The sequence below is a fragment of the Typopeltis vanoorti genome, chromosome 4 (assembly GCF_054136105.1).
Source record: "Typopeltis vanoorti isolate ZY-2024b chromosome 4, IOZ_Tvanoo_1.0, whole genome shotgun sequence".
Classification (NCBI taxonomy): Eukaryota; Metazoa; Arthropoda; class Arachnida; order Uropygi; family Thelyphonidae; genus Typopeltis; species Typopeltis vanoorti.
Genome location: NC_143552.1, coordinates 41,463,463 through 41,484,385, shown reverse-complemented (window position 1 = coordinate 41,484,385; position 20,923 = coordinate 41,463,463). Strand labels below are relative to the sequence as shown.

Genomic DNA, 20,923 nt, shown 5'->3' with positions numbered 1-20,923 from the left:
GATGGGATGGCAATTTGGGATTTAGCCAACCAAATTGCATTCTTATTGGCTTAAACCAAAATTTCAAATGAGGGTACAATATAACAGAATTTCATGCCGGCTGGGGCATTGACCGGTTAAACAAGGCCCCTGTGTTTTCACCAGGGAACCAGGGCAAACAGCGAAAAGTCAGCTGGTGGAATAAATCCTAAAATTTACCCCAACTCAACATCACCAGAGTTAAAGATCGGTACTATCAACATAAGAAGCCTCAATGGCAAAGAAATGGAGCTAGCTGAGGAATTAGATAAGTACCAGACCGACATATTAGGTGTGACTGAAACAAAACAAAACAAAAAAAAAAAAAAAAACTGGTGAAATCTTTCTGAGCGATAAATACAAAATGTTATATTCAGGCAATGATAATCGAGGAAAAGAAGGAGTAGCTATAGTATTCAAAACTAAATACAAAGCTAATCTTCTTGAATGGCAGGCATTCTCAAGTAGAGTGATGTGGGCAAATATGAGAATGGGAAACTGGATAATGAGACTTATTTGTGCCTGTGGTCCCACAGAAGGTTCTACTAAGGTAGAAGTGGAGGAATTTTTTGAGGCTTTAGAGAAAGCAACCGACACAATGAAAAAGAAAAAGTTGATCCCTGTTGGGGATCTAAATAGCAGAGTAGGAAATGATTGTCAGACATACAAAAATATTTTGAGAAAATTTGGAGAAAAGAGCAAAGCTGCTAATAATGGCAAATACCTGTTGGATTTCTGCTCAGGACATGAGCAAAAATCCAACAGGTATTTTTTGGATTTCTGCTCATGTAAACATTGTGTAAAACTGGCTAAACAAAAGTCATGGGAGGACTTTGGCAAGAACATAGAAAATAAATATCAAGGTAGCAAGATATTCTGGAGGTTGTTCAAGAAGCTCAGAAATGGAGGCAAGAGTGCTGTAAAAGGAATTAGAGATGATAAAGGTGACATGAAACCAGGAGAAAAAGATATCCTTGAAGTATGAAGTAATTACTTTGAAAACTGCTAAATGAAACAAGCAGTGATGACAGCACAGTGGTAAAAAACACTGACCAGGCATGCAGTCAGGTAATACATATCCATACTTAAAGTAGAAAAAGCCATCAAAAGCTTAAAATGTGGAAAAGCAACAGGGGTAGATGATATTCAAACAAAAATGCTCAAGTATGGAGGTATAAAATTCATACAGTGGCTGCACTGCATAGTTCAGAAGGCCTGGACAGAGGGATGAATTCAAGATGATTGGAGTAAAGCTCTCATAGTACCCATATATAAAAAGGAAAATAAAACTGAATGTGAGAATTACAGAGGCATTTCATTACTGAATATTCCTGGTAAGATATATGCAAGTATACGTGAGAAACAGTTGAGAAGGATTGTGGAAGAGAAGTTTGGTGAAGAACAAGCTGGATTCAGGGCAAATAGAGGCTGTCAGGATCAGATTTTCATTTAGTTGAGAAATCACGGGAATATAACAAAGATCTGTATTTAAGTTTTGTAGATCTAGAAAAGACATATAACAAAGTGCTGAAAGAGAAGCTATTCCAAACGCTACAGTTATACTGTGTTAATGGGGCATTATATCAAGCAATACTTAGTCTTTATTTGAGTTGTAAGTCAGCAGTTAGAATTGAAAGAAGTACAGGAAGATGGTTTAACGTTAAATCTCACAAGGATGTACATTATCCCCCTCTCTTATTCATTATCTATATGGATCACATTATAAAAGAAAGTGATATTAAACCTGATATTAAAATTGGAGGTGTTAATCTCAGCTCTTTGCTTTATCCGGATGATGTTATACTTCTAAATAAATCTGCTACAAGTCTGCAAGATTCCAAGACTAAATTGAATAACTGTTGTAATAGATATGGTATGAAGATCAGTATTAAAAAGACAAAGACAATGAAAATAGGCAGAAACATTGAAAATATCAACTGCATTGTGAATGGAGAACTTATAGAACAATTCAGCTACTTAGGCATGATTTTTAGTGATGATAGTAAGTTAAATATGAAAATAGACAACAGAATCAACAAAGCTGGTATGGTAGGAAGTCAACTGAATAAATTTGTATGGAATAAGAGAGAAATTAGCCAAAACACTAAATTAGCTGTATACAAGACAGTGTTTAAACCAATTTTAACTTATGGATCTGAGAGCTGGGTTAGAAGTAAAACACTTGACCAAAGACTAGAGACTGCAGATATGAGAGTCCTGAGAAAGATTAGGGGCATGAACAGATAGCATCAATAGCAATATCATATTAAAAAATGAGGATTTTAATTAAACAAGGATTAGGAAGGAACTCGATATTGTCAGCATTGAGGAATGCATTAGCAGAGCAAATCTTAGGTGGTATGGTCACTTAAACAGAATGGGAGGGGAAAGATTAGCACAAGTGTTCTCTGCCAGGTTAGCAGGAAGAAGCTGGATTAGAAGTAAACCTATACTTGGTCTCCCAGAGGAATACCAAGTATAGGTGGATTGATACAGTAAAAAGTGCCTTAGAAGACAGAAATATAAGACCACCTGATAATATTGGAGTCTTGACATCTAACAGACTGATTTGGAGGAAAATTGTAGATAGGAAGTTACTAATGATGTAAATTTTTCATGTAGCACTACCATAACCTGTACACCCCTTGATAGTGTATAGGTTATGATATATCCTGATATACATCAATTTCCTGATATATACCCTAGAGGGTATATATCAGGAATTTGATGATGAACTTTTTAGTAGATGTATTTTATTTCATGCATTTAATAATATAATTGTAGAAATATTTCTACTGGTGAAAGATGAGGAGTTGTAGTTCAAAAAAGGAAAAATACTATAAAAGCTGAAACACTTTACACAAATAGGGATACCTTCAAGGCATTGGTGGAAAAGTAACTTAAAGAAAATATACAAATGATATCAAATACAGAAATAAGCATTGACCAGGAAGAAGAAAAATAGGAAACATTCTTATTGAATTAGCACAAAATTTAAAGGAAACGAAAGGAGCTGGTCTAGGAAACTATCAGAAAAAAACAATAAACCTCATTGAAAAGAGAAAATTGTTTGTAGAAAGGAAAAGATGAACCATTGAAATAACAGTAATAAATAATAAGGCAATAAGGATAAATATAGAAGAAAATATTAAGAAAGGAGATGATATGATCCAAAAAATCACTGATGAAAATAGAAACCTCAGAATTCTAAAAAATATTTTTTCATTTGGAAGATAAATATTATAGCTCTTGAAGACCAGGATGGAAAAAAATTATTTAGCAAACAAGAAATCACTGAAAAAGCAAAAAAAATTCTACATGAATCTGTATAAAAGTGAAGATAGAAAAAAACTCCAGAATCAACAGAAAAAATGGACTATGACAATATCTCTGATATATACCTTCATTAGAACTCCTTGAAAGTGAAAAACATTAAAACAAATGAATAACAATACAGCTACTGCAGAGGACGGTTTAATAATAGAGACGAAGAAGGTGGAATATTCTAAAACAAGAATTGAAAATCCTCTTCAATAAATGCATCAAACAAGGAAAAACACCACAAATATGGAATAATGCAAACACTGTTTTACTGAACGAGTGGACAGACTTATGTGTTCGTCGTACATGTTGTTTATTTCTTAACGGTATATATTAGAACACAGAAAAATAAATAAATAATTAATTTATTAACTTATTGCTGATATTTCGCCAGTGATATAGCCAGTTTGACGTTTGACAGGATACCACATGGAATTCTAATCTGTAAACTACAACATATGGGAATAGATATAGGGTTGGTGAGATGGATAGCTGGGTGGTTGATGGAGAGATATCAAAGAGTAGTTTATTCAGGAGTAGAGTCCAAAAAACGGCCTGTGACTAGTGGTGTGCCACAGGGTTCTGTTCTTGGACCACTGCTGTTTAATCTGTTCATTAACGATATAGGGAAGGGTCTAAGTGGGACAGTTCATTTGTTCGCTGATGATGCAAAGTTGGGTAGGGCGATAGTGAATGCAGAAGATGTCAAAGTCTTGCAAGATGACTTAGATAGATTGGAGTTCTGGACTAAGGAGAATGGATGTCAATTTAATGTGACAAAATGTAAGGTTATGCATTTCGGAGTAAAATGATTAGCAGCAGTATACCACATTGGTGGAACTGTACTCCAAGAGATTGATGAGGCCAGGGACTTGGGAGTGTTGGTGGATAGGGAGATGAAGTTTAGGGGGCACATTGCGAAAGTAGCTAAATCAGCTCATCAACTCACTTGGTTGTTGAAAAATACCTTGACGAGCAGAGAAAAACAAGTTATTGTACCTCTGTACCGAGCCCTGATAAGACCTCATCTCGACTACTGTGCCCAGATTTGGTCACCTCGGTTCCTTCTTGATGGGGAGGAGGTTGAGAGGATCCAGAGGCGAGTGACTAAGATGATAGCAGGTCTATGGAATGAACCATATGAGAACAGGTTGAAGATTTGTGGGTTGCAGAAACTAGTTGATAGGCGGAAAAGGGGAGATATGATTGAGACATTCAAATTGTTAAAAGGATTCTATAGGATTAATTCAGATGATATTTTTGAGATCAGGACTGGTGATGGGAGAACTAGGGGGACACCCATGGAAGCTGGGCAAGAGCGTGGTTAGCAGGGGTGTTAGAGCTGGGTTCTTTACTTTTAGAGTGGTAAATGAGTGGAATAAGCTGCCAGAGTCTGTTGTGGGTGCTATCACAGTGAGCGAGTTCAAGGCAAGGTATGATAGATACTGTGAGAATGTTGAACAGCTGTGTGAACATGATGTTTAGGGCCTCCCTCGATGAGTCTAAGGACTCCTGGAGTAGCCCGTAGTAATAATAATAATAATATAGCCAGCATCTTCAGAGCACAAAACACAGTTTGTCACAATATGCGAGACTATAACAACATGGTGTAATCAACGGACTAGTTAAACAAAATTGTAGCAGCAACACAAAGACTAGAGTCCTGATTTTGGCGCCCCCTAAAAAAAAAAAAAAAAAAAAAAAAAAAAAAAAAAAAAAAAAAAAAAAAAAATTGCAGCTATCACATAAGACTAGAGTCCTAAATAGAGAAAAAAACAGTACTAGTTTTTTCTTAAGATGACTGTCTCCCAGATTTTAGGCAAATTTATACACCTATATTTGTTGAGATTTGGAGTGTGTTTCAGGGCTTCTGTTGCCTCTAAGAACAATCTCTCTGACTTGTAAGAGCTTCTGTGCAGTATTTTTGTGTTCTTCCAGTTGATCCTGTGTGCAAGGGTATCCAGAGCATAGTCTGCTATGCCCGACTTGCCATAGTGATAATGCAGGATGTATCTTTTGTGTTCGCTGATGTGGATGTTCACAGTTCTTCCTGTTTGACCATAGTAGGCTTGATTACATGAGCAGGGTACTTCGTAGACTCCTGGATGTGCTAGAGGGTGAAAATGCTGTCCTTGGGTGAGCGGATAATGGTTGCTAATTTGCCACACGGTCTGAATGTGGTGCATAGTTCGTGTTTATTAAGAATTCTTGCGATCTTTTCGGATGTGCCTTTAATGTGTGGGATGGTGACTGTTTTGTTGTATTTCTCTGTGGTGGATAGTGGAGAGGGTTTCTTAGGGGTGTTTAGTATTTTGTTTATCTTATGGGGATTATAGCCATTGGCCAAGAAGGTCTGGCATAAGTGAGCCAGTTCAGCAGCAAGAGCATTGTCATTGGAACAGATTGCTCTCGCTCTGTGGGTTAGTGTTTTTAAAATGCCATATTGTTGAGAAGGGTGATAGTGTGATTGTTTATGTGTATGTGTGGGTTTCTAAAAACTGAAAATGATAAGGAACCATCTGGAAGACGTGTGATAAGTGTATCCAGGAAGGACAGAAAGTTATTAGCTTCCAGTTCCATTGTAAAGTGGATTTTTGGATGTTGGCTATTTAAATGCGCTAAGAATGTTTCCAATGTCTCTAGGTCCTGTGACCAAATAGCAAGCACATCGTCAACATAGCGTAGCCAAAGTGTTGGTTTGAGAGTGGCTGTATTGACTGCTAGTGTTCTAATATATACCGTTAAGAAATAAACAACTGTTTTACTGAATAAAAAAAGGAAGTAAATTAAAACTAGAAAACTACACATGTATTAGTTTGTTTCTCCATATTATAAGCTTTTCATTAGAATTATAACCAATAGATTAGAAACAAGACTTGAAGTTCAGAAAGAACTTCAGTAGAATAGATCATATTCAATCATAAGCTTATTGAAAAATACAAGGAATGCAATCTTCCTCTTCACATGATCTTCATAGATATAAAAAAAAAATGTCTGAAATCAAAAAAAAAGTTTTTGATTGCATAAAAACATCATCAATAATAGAATCCCTTAGAGCAGGCATGTCAAACTCGTTTACCTCCAAGTTTCAAATTAAGAGTTATACATCAAGCCGCAGGCCGCAACAGAAAAAAAATCTCAAAATAAAGAGGAAACAGATCTTTTAATATTAATATTAGAGCATGTAAGTACAAAATACAATCATTTTACAAAAATACATATAAAATATAAAGATTACATATTTAAATAAAATTATACATATCTTTTTTGAAGAAACTTGACGTTTTTCATTAATGAAATCTTCAAAATTTGGTTGAATTTGTTGAGCTGTAGTTATTTTCGATATTGCTTGCACATGCCAGTCCGTTAATCTTGATCTTTCTGCAGTTTTATTATTCTTTAAAGTTGAAAATAGTTGTTTGCATAAGTGCGTGCTACTGAACATAGATAAAATATGCCTAATTGCACATAGTGCATTGGGGTATCGATCAACTGATAAATAATTATAGACCTTTGGAATTCCAACATTCTTATATTTTTGTTTCAATATGGAATAACACCGAATTTCGATTAATTCCAACTGTAAATTGTCATCAACAGTTTCAACATCAATCGATAGAGGAGAAGTAAATAGGTGAAACCAATTTGCATATTTCTTAAAATCTTCTTTCGAATTCATTTTCTAATAACTTAATTTGATTGGCATATTCTGAAAATTTCAATTTCGGTGATTTTTGAAATAATGATGACAACATTCAAAATGGAATAAATTTTCTTTTGAATTTGTTTATGTCAAAGTAATAATTTCTGCTTGAAAATGTTAATATTGTCAAATAACATGGTAACTACTTCATGTTTGCCTTGTAGCTTAAGATTAAGTTCACTAAGATGACTTGTAATGTCAACTGAAAAAGCCAGGTCCTTTATCCATTGACCATTTTTTAATATTTCACATTCATAATTTTTCGATTCTAAAAAAATGGTAATTTCGTCCACCGATTCGAAGAATCGCTTTAAAACTTTATGACTGGAAAGCCATCTAATTTCTGTATAATAATGTAGATCACTATATTCACTTTCTATATCTTCTAGAAAGTTACTAAATTTGCGATGATTAAGCCCACATGCACGAATATAATTTTACTGACATTTTTTAGGACATGTCCAATACTTAAAACTTTGGAGCATAATGTTTGCTGATGAATAATGCAATGAAAATGTTGAAAATTATTATTACCTCGTTCTTTGCATTTTTCTTTTAAATTTGTAAAAACTCCTTTAACAATACCAGTCATGACAGAAACACCATCAGTTGCAAGACAAACTAGCTTTTTCAACAGCAAATTGTATTCATTCAAAACTTCCATAAGGGCATCAAAAATATCAACTCCAGCGGTTGTATCGTGCATAAGAATAATTTCTAGAAGTTCTTCACTTACTTTTAAGTTCATATTATATCCACGAATAAAAATAGCCAGCTGAGCGATATCCCGTACATCTGTACTTTCGTCAATTGCAAGGGAATAGGTCTGAAATGTTGGAATTATTGATTTTAGTTGATTCCTTAAGTTCCCAGCTATATCATCAATTCTGCTAGCAATGGTATTTTGAGATAAGCTTATATTTTTAAATTTCTTTAATTGCTCAGGACACAACACTTCAACTGCTTTAATAATACATTCACCAATAAATTCCCCTTCAGTGAATGATTTCAACTTGCTTGCAATTAAATGTGATAACAAATAACTGGTTTTTACCGTAGCTCTATTATCTTCAATAGGTTTGGTAAATACACTTTGTTGATTTTGAAGTGTCAATTTTAATTCTGACAATTTATCTTCACGAAGTTTTGCAACATATTTGTCATAGTTTTCTTTATGATTTGTATTGTAATGCCTTTTAATATTATATCCTTTGCAAACTGCAATAGAGTTTCTACATATCTGGCATAAAAAAATTTTTTTCCATGAATACAAAAATATTGTAACTCCCATTTTTCTTGAAAACTACAATGTTCTTCTTCAATTAATCGTTTTTACTCATACTGGTTGAAGGTTTCGACATTATTTTTATAAATTCTTTATTAATTATAAAGAAAACACTACACTTTCTTATGACTTGAAAATTGCTAATGGCTAGCCTCTGATTGCTGTGGTCAGGGGATGTAGCCAAGTACATAGATTTGCTCGGTAAAATTCGGTATTTAAGATATTGGAGAAACATACATTGAAAGAAATAGAAATGAGCAGGACACATCACAAGACTTAAGGACAATAGATGGACAAAAGTTTTATTGAAGTGGCAGTCATATGAAGGTAAAAGATCTATGGGGAGACCTGAAAGAAGATGGTCAATCCATGGCACCAACAAGCTCAGAAGGGAAACAGCAGATAGAAAGAAAAGAATTGGGGAACACCTTTAGCCAGAAGTAGCTATAGAAAGGGTTGTTAGTTCAAGAATGCCTTAAAAATGGTACTAAAAGCTCATCAGAATTAAGTAAAGTCAAAAGCACAAGTTACCATAGATGCCAGTGAGATGAACCTTTGTAACACTGAGCGGAAGTGTTGTGGCATCATTGTTGATGCCACACCACTTCTGCTTGATAATATATGTGAGGATAATTTGACATTTGATATATCCCAATTAAAATTAAGTATAGTTTCTGGGAAAATTCCCATGTTACTCCTCTTAAACACTATTAATATAATTACGGCTATTATAGCCTGTTTTTGTTTAGGAGTGTCCCTTATTTTAATACATTGGCTAACATTAAAGGGTATATATTTTTTTAGAGCATAATGGGTGAGTATAGAAGGCAATTATGGCAGAATAAAAGAGGTGGAAAAATTTTGTACATACCAACCCCTGTCCCAGTTTCTACATAAGGATACACTTCCCCTTCGTTTCCCCCCCACACACAAAAAATGCAGCCCTAAAACAAAATAATATATATATATATATATATATTATTAATAGTAACCCGGGTTTCCAAACTTATTTCCCGCGTCAAAATACCCCCCATGTTTCTTCCCCCCGTTTATAAACAACCTTCAGCAGGATCTTGGAATGGAAGGCATTGTAGAACCAAAAACAAGGTATGTACAAAATTTTTCCACCTCTTTTATTCTGCCATAATTGCCTTCTATACTCACCCATAATGCCCTAAAAATACATATATACCCCTTTTTTGAATAATGTTAGCCAATGTATTAAAATAAGGGACACTCCTAAACAAAAACAGGCTATAACAGCCGTAATCCCAATTAAAACATTATTACACAATCAACCAGAGAACCAGAAAAAGTGGAGATTTAAAGAAAAATAATAAAAATACGCTAACCAGCTAAAAGGCTGCGGGTTCGAATCCCGTCGTGGGCATGGATGTTTGCGATTGTCCTTGGAAATACTAGTGGTGGTGGGCAGCGGTAGATGGCATTGATGTAGTTGCAGTCAGTTGGTGGATTGAGGAGACAGAGTTGTAGAGCAGGTGCCCTCCCTCAATGAGTCTTTGGACTCCTTGGAGGTGTCTAATAATAATAATGATAATAATCAGCGTAAGAAGAACAGGAAAGCACTCACGTTGGTAATAATAATAATGATGAATGATAATGGTAACAATGGTAATGTGTTTATGCCAAGAAATACTGGAGGTTAGGTAATCCCAAGAAGAGAAAAACTTTTTTTTTTTTTTTTTTTTTTTTTTTTGTATATAAAACAAAACTAACATTCACTAGCACTGAAATTACTGAGGTTAATTTGAAGATCAGAATTTAGGTTTGCTGAAGTTGATATTCTGGAAGTTATGGTCATTTTTATAGCACAAAATTTGTCAAATGAAAATGAGGAGAACAGCATACATCAAAGCAAAATTGTCAACTGGAGAAAATGATAAATACAAAATTTTTTTATAATAATTATTAACATTTTTATAAATATATAAAAAGAATGAATACAATTGATAGCAAAAAAAAAAAAAAAGGACACAAGATTTGAAAGCTGAGTTGGTGAAGATGAGGCAGAAATGAATAGAATTGGAGATATGTATAGCATCAGGAAATTGATAGAGCACTTAATATGATAGAATGTTACAGAGTGAAACTCTCAGGAAATTCTCCAACTCTCCAACATGTTATACCAGAGCAAAAATATGCACATATGCAAAATGTCTTTTTTGATATGAAAAGAGTCACTGAATGTGCAACTGAGAAAACCAAGATCAATAGTGCTTGAAGAAACTTTGAGTATCTTCAAGAACTATTCATCTTGATATTCTTAGAGCAAAAAAAAGTAAGTTTTGCAGACCAGAAGGAGATGAAAGTAAACATTGTTCAGAATCGAACTAAGACTATATATGATGCTGAATCTGGAAAGTGTTGGGTGGTTTGCCTTTATCCATGTGCAATCTATTCCTCTTTGATAGTGTTTGTGATTTGTTATTTGAATTGAAACTGGAACATGGAATATACAGAAATAAATTCATTACTAACTGTACAAAGAGAATAAAAATTTACAAATATATAACATTACCTCAATCAAAGCATCAATAATCTGCACAGCACTGTTGTAAACTTTATGTTCCCAGTCTTCCACAGTTGTTCCATCTAAACTGTAAAGAGGTGGTAACTGTCTATCAGGTGCTATAGAAAAAAAACAACTTTTAATATATTACAATTATTTAATTCTAGTTAATACAAATTTACAACTTGATTGTAGCAAACAAATTAATTTCTTAACTAAAGAGTCACATTTATTTAAGACTTAAAAAACCTCTAACAAATATATTTAAATCTAAAAATATCATAAATTTATACACTACATATTGTGATGCACACCTTTTGGCATTCAAAATCCAAGCATGGTCTGAAAAGTTCTCGGCCTCATAGATGGCAACACTATCGGCAAGATTTTTTTTTTTTTCTATGTTGGTACATCTGTCATAAGCATCCATGTGAAATTGCAAGTCATTCTATCAAGTAGTTTGTTTTATACAGTTGTCTGAAACAAAAGTGTTGTCTGTATCCCTTGAAATAGATAAAATTGAGTATCTTGAGTTATAAAATTGTTTGTAAAAGAAGGTTTAACGCCAAAAGAAATTCAGTTGAAGTTCATAAAAGTTTATGGGCACCGTTCTCCTTCATTTTCAACAATTAAGAAATGGGCTGCTGAGTTTAAACATGGCCATACCAGCCTTGAAGATGATCCATGTGAAGGACGTGCAAAAAGTGTAACAACAGAAATTATTGATCAAGTGCACGATATGGTAGTGGATGACCGGCGAGTGTGTGAAATTGCTGAGACTATAGGCATTTCAAAAGAATGTGTAGGATATATTTTGCATGAAGAATTGCAAATGAAAAAGCTTTGTGCCAGATGGGTGCCGCACATGCTCACAGCAGATCAAAAATGCACTCGCATGAAAATCTCTGATGCTTGGAGCATTTTAACAAGAATAAAACTGATTTTGTGCATCAATTTATTACTATGGATGAGATTGGATTCACCATTACACACCAGAATCCAAACAGAGCAGAAGCCGGTTGTTCAGCACCAAAGAAGAAAAGTCCGTTCAATCAGCATGAAAGGTTGGCATCGGTGTTTTGGGATGCTAAAGACATTTTGTTTACTAATTATCTTGAAAAGGATAAAACAATAACTGGGGAATATTATTCCAATCTTTTAACCAGACTAGATGAAAAAATTCATGAGAAAAGACCTGGTTTGCAGAAGAAAAAATCCTCCTTCATCAGGACAATGCACCTGCCCAGAAAAGTGTTTTGGCAATGGAAAAATTAAGGGATCTGCACTATGAATTGTTGGAACATCCACCCTATTCCCCAGATTTGGCTCCCTCTGACTTCTATCTCTTCCCAAAACTAAAACTCTTCCTTGCTGGTCAGCATTTCCATTTGAATTAAGGTGATTGCAGATGTAGAGGGGTATTTTGCAGATCTTACTGAGAACCACTACAGGGATGGGATAATGACACTGGAGCATAACTGGAATAAATGTATTAGTCTTAAAGGAGATTATGTTGAAATATAAAAATAATTTTGAAATTGTAAATTCGTTTTTTCATTGTTAGGCCAAGAAAAACATAAAAACCTCATTTCTATATATGAAATACACATAGGTTTTAAAAGTGGAATGAATGTACTGTATTAGGAGTGTCTGTGAACAAAGCTCTGTTCTAGTACTTGCACTAGATGAGTTTCTCTAAGTCAGCTGGTAGCTATGATGCCCTTTGAAGAAAATACCTACATTTAAATCTTGTCCTGTCCTTTTATTAAATAATAATAAAAACTTTTGTACTTCAAAGGTTTTTCAACTGAAGGTGCATTAGCCAGCCTCATATTATTATTATTACTGCACAGGCACCTTCGTGGAATCCAAAGGTCATTGCAGGAGAACCAAACTATCATACCTCTCCTTGAACTCATTAACAGATAAAACACTCAGAACTCTAGCAACCCATTCCACTCATTCACAACTCTCAAAGCAAAAAATCTAGTCCTTACATCCCTACTAACAATACCTTTATTGAACTTCGAGGGATGATCACTTGTTATAACCCCACCAGCCAAGTGCTGAAACATTTCTCCTGCATTAATCCTATAAAACCCTTTAAGCAACTTAAACGTTTCTATCATATCCCCTCTTTTTCTCCTATTTATCCTAACCAACTTCTGAAATCCACACACTCTCAGTATATCCTCATAGGGAACATTCCACAGGTCACTCATCATTTTGGTCACTTGCCTCTGAATTCTCATCCCCAAGAAATCCAGGGGACTAGACTTGAGCAAAGTATTCCAGATGAGGACATATCAAGGCCTTATAAAGAAAAATAACTTCTTTATCTCTATTTGTTAGTGTGTTCTTCAAGAACTAAGAAATCTTATGAGTGACCTTAGCAATGTGTCCTCTAAACTTAAACTCTGTCTACTGCCACCCCTAATCTTCAAGCTTTATCTATTTTCTGGAGTATTCCATTAATGCGGTACACAGCTTATAATCTATTTATCCCATAATGAATAACTTTACATTTCTCCATATTAAACTGACACCTTATTTAAATCATCCTACAAGCTCTTCAAACATTGCACCGATTTATTATTACTCTAAACTATTACTATTATTGCAGCCTGCAAATCAGTCAAACTCATGAACATCTGTGATTATAAGACAAAACCCACTAGTACAGCCTTAGGTGCTTTGGCTATAATTCCAAATAATCCTAGAAACCTAAAACATACATCAGGATTTATTTTTCTGAGAGGCGTAAACCAGGTTTTTCATATTAAAATAATAAAATAAAAATAATAACATCAGTGAGCAATTGAATCTTCACCAGTAGCCAATCAGAGACTTGAACTAAACTAGCTACCAATAATGGCTGGTCCACAAGTATTATCACCAATTATATGCAGCAACCAATGAAGAGACTGGCAAACAAGTGCTGCCATCTCTTGGTATTTAACCCTAACAGGATGTGTTACTATCTGAAATAATGTTTGTTGTATGGCCAATTTTGTTGAGTTTACAGGACGAAAAACTAGAGTTTCTGTTTGCCCATGCCAGTGATTAACTTGGGAACCAATCTAAGAAAGGCTTAGAAAAAGTTCCTCCAGTCAGAGACTAGACTTGAACTACATTATCTACCAATTATTGTCCAGACATTTTAGCAATTTACAACTGATACCAGCAAGCAAACCCTAATATTGGGTATATTCACCTTTGGTTTTGATCACCTCCTGCACCCTTTGAGGAAGGCTTTCCACCAATGTGTGGCAGACATCAGGTGGAATTTGTCTCCATTCCTCCATGAAAGCAGTACTGAGTTCAGTGACAGATCAAGGACGCGCTGCTCTGGACCTCAATTGCTGCTCCAATTCATCCCATAGGTGTTCGATGGGGTTTGAAGTCAGGTCTGTGCACAGGCCAGGGTAGTCATATCACACCCACCTCTTCATACCATTCCATAACAGCTGCAGCTTTGTGGCATAGGGCATTGTCGTCTTGATAGTAACATGGATCTGTTCCATCAAATCTCCACAGTGCAGGCAGCACCTGATTATCCCAAATATCAAGGTACTGAGCTACCTTCATGGAACCATGGACAACAATCAGAGGTCCCAGTCCAAACTAGCCGAATGCACCCCACACCATTACTCCTCTACCACCAAACTTTATTGTGTGTACAACACCCTATGGTAACAAGCATTCACCAGGCTGCCTCTACACCCTGCTGCCAGATTGGAAACAGGTGAACCTTGATTCACTGTTCCAGAGTACCATTTTCCACTGGTCAATTGTTCAGTTCACATGCTCTTTGCACCAGGTAGACAAACCACCATGTTCATTGTTGTGATGTTCTTCTTGTGTGCTGCTGCTCTTCCATGGAAACCCAGTAAATGGAGTTCTTTTTGCAGTGTTACTGTTCACCATGGTATTACTGGTACTCTGGAACTCATGATTGATGGTCTGTGCTGATTGTAGCCGGTTTTTGCATGTCACCTATTTTGCATGCAGAATATATATATATATATATATATATATATATATATATATATATATATATATATATACGCACAGTAAAACCCCTTTTTTACACTTTCCAGGGGGATTGATGGAAAAAAGTGTAAATAGCAGGAAATGCAAAAAAACATTAAAAAAAAAAGGTGATGATGACTTACTGCTAGTACGCGACTCTATATACTAGATTACAAAATTTAATAACTGAAAATAAATGAATTTACAATTACTTACATTTATCTATTTAAAAGCATCTTTAATTGTTGATTGTTTTTGCTTTTTCTACACTCTTATAAGTTCCACCTGCCTCTCCACAGTGTATAAGGCATTAAATTCCCCATTGTCTCCTGATGCACTTGCAATATACGGCCTCAAAACAGAGATACTTTTCATTGCTTCTTTACCAGTAGGGATGGTAGGTTCTTAATCACAGTCTTCTTCAACCACTTCTTCTTCACCAAGGTGGTTGGAAAGGATGTCTTCTACACTTGGTACCATTGATGTGATCACACCAGCATCAACATAGTCTTGAAATGAGGAAACCTCATCCATCACATACCAGTTTTGGGCTCTGACATATCTTCTTCTTCCTCCTGTAGTTGTTCCTCCTCTTCCACAAATGTAACTCCTGCCTTCCAGAAACAGTTGGATATGGTTTCAGGAGTAACATGCAACCATCCTTTGGCCACATAATGCATGGCATCAAGGATTGAAATGATCATTTGTTTTAGGTCCATACCATAATCATGCATAAACACAGCTTTTTCAACAAGCATTTTCCTATATTTCCATTTAAATGCATGGATGATGCCCAGATCTAATGGCTGAAGCTCACTTGTACAATTAGGGGGAAAGAACATTAATCTAATGTTTCTAAGCTGCAGATCTTTAGGGTGTGCAGGACATTTGTCTAGCAGTAGTAGTATTTTGCAGTGATTTGCTCCTATTTTAGCATCCAGAGCATGCATGGTAGATGTGAAGATGCTGTTGGCATCATACTTAGTAGGCAGATTTTGCCCGTTCTTAAAACACCTTGGCTTTTTAAATTTACTAATTACTAGTGGAGGTAATTTTTCTGATCCATCAGCATTGACCATGAGCAAAACAGTTACCTTCAGCTTGCTAAGTTTTCCACTATGACACTTCTCTCCTTTAAAACACGTTTTACTTGGCAGAATGTTATAAGAACCCAGTTTCATCAACATTAAAATGTTTTTTGGTTCATAGTCCTGAATAATAGTCTTTAGTTCATGTTTCCACTGGTTACAGTTTCCCCTGCAACACTATTACTTTCTCCACACACTTGATTATACACAATATTGTGATGAGTCTTGAAACGATCAAATCCATCCATTTGAAGCAGTAAAACCATTAATCTCCAACTTATCTGAAAATTCAAGGGCTTTCACTCGGAGTATAGTACTATCGACTGGAATACCCAATGCTCTCGTAGAAACAAACCACTCGGCCACAAGTTTATCCAATTCACCGTATGTCGATGTCTGGATATATTTTCATTTTTTTGCCATAGCGCCAGTTTGCTTTGCACTGAGTTCAATGCTTGACCTGTTTTTTACTATCGTGTTCAAAGTGGACACGGAGAGTCCAAGATCTTTTGCTAAATGCACACGTGTTCCGGCATGCCAATCTACACGTCGCACAATTGCCATCTTTTCTTCTACCGAAATACATTTTCTATTTCATGGATCATCCATCACCGCAACTTGAAAGCAACTATCACAAGCTAAATTACGTAGCAGAAATTCTGCAATATCAATTCGTACTGTGATTGAAAAATCAAGGTATCGCTCATCACTGCTGCAAGCGTGCAAGTCACCGTTATGGCGGAAACGAAACTACAGCCAAAAGCAACGCCATTTGGGAACAGAAATGCGCAGATTTCCGCAGAAATAGATTTGAATGAGAGGAAATCGATTCGAAAAATCAGTATCGTCACCAGAGAGAAAAAACGCAAATCACGGAAAATAATGTCCACATCAAGTTGTCAATGGCGGGAAAACAATATAACACAAGAATAGGTCTTAAGACGGGACCAACGGAGAATGACATAAATGGCAGGAAAACATAAAAACGGGATTTTACTGTATATACAGGGTGTCTCAAAAAAATGTATACACACTTCAACAGCTGATAACTCACTTAATTTTCTTTATTTTGCAGGTTTAACAGATTTGAAATAATGGCTGAAATCAGACTAAGCTTTGAGGAAAGAAAATTTATCCTAAAATGCTACTGGAAGGAAGAAAACGTAGTGGAAGTGCAAAGACAGTTTAGAAAAGAATTTCAACAAGATCCACCTACAGTACGAGACTTAATATCCCTCAAATTAGAGATAAATTTTAAGAAGATGGAACTGTTCAAAATGTCCATAAGCAACATTCAGGAAGACCAGAACAGCTACGAGGCCCACAACAGAAGAAAAGTTGATTGAAACGTATCATCAAAGTTCAAGAAAATCCGAGCAACAAGAGTCTCATGAGATAGGAGTATCAAAATCAAGTGTCCATCGCATGTTGAAGCACAGTCATTGAAAAAGTTACATTCCAAGAAGAGTACACGCTCTCAACGAAGATGATCCAGATAGGAGAATGCAGTTTTGTGAATGGTACTTGGAAAAATGCGAAGAGGACGCCCAATTTTCAAGACAAATTGTGTGGAGTGATGAGGCCACATTTAAATTAAATGGATCAATTAACTAACAGATAAGCTTAGGCGTTGATGGTTATTCATGACTTATTTTTCACGGTATTAACAACATCACAAACACTTTTATCAACAAGGATGTTTTATTAACGCTAATATTTCGCTGATTTTCAACTCGGCATCATCAGAGCACAACACACATGTAAACGCGACAGTGAATGAGTGAAACAATATAATTGCAAAAGACAAAAGATCTAAAGTCCTATTTTTGGCACCCTCTAACGGAAAAAAGCAGTTATCCAGGAGTTTTTCTTAGGATAACCGTCTCCCAAATTTTTGGCAAATTAATGCAACCATATTTGATAAGGTTGGGAGAATTCTTCAAAGCCATTGCTGACTCAAAAAATAATCTTTCAGATCTATAACGACTCCTAAATAGCACATTCGTTTTCCTCCATCTAATCCTGTGTGAAGGAGTGTCCAAAGCGTGGTCTGCCAGTCCCGACTTACCATAGTAATAGTAGCGAATGTATCTTCCATGTTCTTCCAGGCAGATGTTCACTGATCTTCCTGTTTGCCCATAATAGGCCAAGTCACAGTCACATGGAACTTCATACAATCCTGGGTGTGCTAAAGGGTGAAGTTTATCCTTTGGCGAGCGGATCAGAGTTGCCAGCTTGACATGAGGCTTGAAGGTGGTGCGAAGGCCATGTTTCAACAATACTTTGGCTATCTTTTCCGATGTACCTCTGATATAGGGAATAGAAATGGTCATGTTGTATTCTTGTGTATTGGGGGGGGGGGGGCAGAGTAATGGGCCTATGTAGTATTTTTTCTATTTTGTAGGGATTGTAGCCGTTGGCTAAGAACGTATGGCGCAGGTACTGGAGTTCAGTGGTCAGAGCTGTATCGTTAGAACAAATGGCTCTGGCTCTGTGTGTAAGTGTTTTTAAAATGCCGTACTGTTGGACTGGATGATGATGTGATTGTTTATGTAGGTATCTTCCTGTGTGTGTAGGCTTCCTGTAAATAGAAAAAGATAGTGATCCATATGAAAGGCGGGTGACTAATGTGTCAAGAAATGGTAAACAGTTATTTGATTCTTTTTCTACTGTGAAGTGAATTTTGGGGTGTTGGCTGTTTAGGTAGGTGACAAAAGCATCCAAAGTGTCTTGTCCATGTGGCCAGATGGCAAACACATCATCTACATAGCACAACCACACTAGTGGCTTGTATGTAGCTGTGGTAAGTACTTTGTTTTCAAAGTGTTCCATGTAAAAATTTGCTAACGGGGGGGAGAGGGGGGAACCCATAACAGTACCATTAATCTGTTTGAAGAATTCCCCCCCCCCATGTAAAGTAACCTGCATTCATGGTAAATTGAAATAATTCAAAAATATCTGGGGGAAATTTAGACTTGATTAAATCAAGAGTGTCTATAAGTGGTACATTGGTAAATAGGAAGGTGACATCGAAACTAACCATTATGTTTGAATTTTTTAGGATTAGATTTTTAACCAGTGTTTTGAAATGGATTGAATTTTTTACAAAAGTAGAGGAGTTGCCAGTAAGAGGGGCAAGCGACTTAGCTAAATGCCAGGCAGTTTATATGTGGGACTATCTATGCTATCAACTATGGGGCATAGGGGAACATTAGTTTTGTGGATTTTTGGTAATCCATAAATACGGGGTGTTTTAACATGAATTGGTTTTATTTTCCTGATGATTTCTTTGGGCCATGATGTCAATTTTTTTAGTAATTTTCGGACTCTTTTCTTTTGCGACATCGTCGGGTCTCGATGTATAATTTGATACCTGGAACTGTCACATATGAGATCTTGCATTTTTTTGTTATACTCTTCTTTATTCGTGATAACTGTTGCATTTCCTTTATAGGCTTTTGTAATGATAATATTTTTATTATTATATAACTTTTTTAGGGCAGTTATTTGCTTATGTGGTATATTACTTTTTGGAGGCTTAGCTTTGTTTATAATACTTGCTATGTCTAGTCACACGTTATTGGCCATTGCTGGCGGAAGATCGTGGATACCCCGTTCTACTTTCATCATAATTTCGAGTTTAGGAATTTGTTTGGGCGCGACGGCAAAGTTATGTCCTAAACTGAGACCGTTCTTGGCTTCTTCAGTGAGTGTTTCCGACGATAGGTTTACGACCACGTGGTCTCATCGAAGTTGCGGTCGGGACTTCGTATGTTGGCGCTGTTGTAGTAGTTCAAATCGTCGGAAACACTCACTGAAGAAGCCAAGAACGCTTTCAATTTAGGACATAACTTTGCCGTCGCGCCCAAACAAATTCCTAAACTCAAAATTATGATGAAAGTAGAACGGGGTATCCACGATCTTCTGCCAGCAATGGCCAATAACGTGCGACTAGACATAGCAAGTATTATAAACAAAGCTAAGCCTCCAAAAAGTAATATACCACATAAGCAAATAACTGCCCTAAAAAAGTTATATAATAATAAAAATATTATCATTACAAAAGCCGATAAAGGAAATGCAACAGTTATCATGAATAAAGAAGAGTATAACAAAAAAATGCAAGATCTCATATGTAACAGTTCCACGTATCAAATTATACATCGAGACCCGACGATGTCGCAAAAGAAAAAAGTCCGAAAATTACTAAAAAAAGTGACATCATGGCCCAAAGAAATCATCAGAAAAATAAAACCAATTCATGTTAAAACACCCCGTATTTATGGATTACCAAAAATCCACAAAACTAATGTTCCCCTATGCCCCATAGTTGATAGCATAGATAGTCCCACATATAAACTGCCTGGCATTTAGCTAAGTCGCTTGCCCCTCTTACTGGCAACTCCTCTACTTTTGTAAAAAATTCAATCCATTTCAAAACACTGGTTAAAAATCTAATCCTAAAAAATTCAGACATAATGGTTAGTTTCGATGTCACCTCCCTATTTACCAATGTACCACTTATAGACACTCTTGATTTAATCAAGTCTAAATTTCCCCCAGATATTTTTGAATTATTTCAATTTACCACGAATGCAGGTTACTTTACATGGGGGGGGGGAATTCTACAAACAGATTAATGGTACTGTTATGGGTTCCCCCCTCTCCCCCCGTTAGCAAATTTTTACATGGAACACTTTGAAAACAAAGTACTTACCACAGCTACATACAAGCCACTAGTGTGGTTGCGCTATGTAGATGATGTGTTTGCCATCTGGCCCCATGGACAAGACACTTTGGATGCTTTTGTCACCTACCTAAACAGCCAACACCCCAAAATTCACTTCACAGTAGAAAAAGAATCAAATAACTGTTTACCATTTCTTGACACATTAGTCACCCGCCTTTCATATGGATCACTATCTTTTTCTATTTACAGGAAGCCT

General features: G+C 35.9%; 1 protein-coding gene across 1 annotated transcript in view; it reads right to left on the bottom strand.

Moving 5' to 3' along the window:
- LOC150107252 (tRNA dimethylallyltransferase) overlaps positions 1-20,923 on the bottom strand; it is a 193,727-nt gene that overhangs the window by 31,420 nt on the left and 141,384 nt on the right. Inside the window, exon 9 of the mRNA XM_090391751.1 lies at positions 10,867-10,976. Coding sequence (XP_090247877.1) covers positions 10,867-10,976 — 110 coding nt within the window. The remainder of the gene's footprint in view (positions 1-10,866; positions 10,977-20,923) is intronic.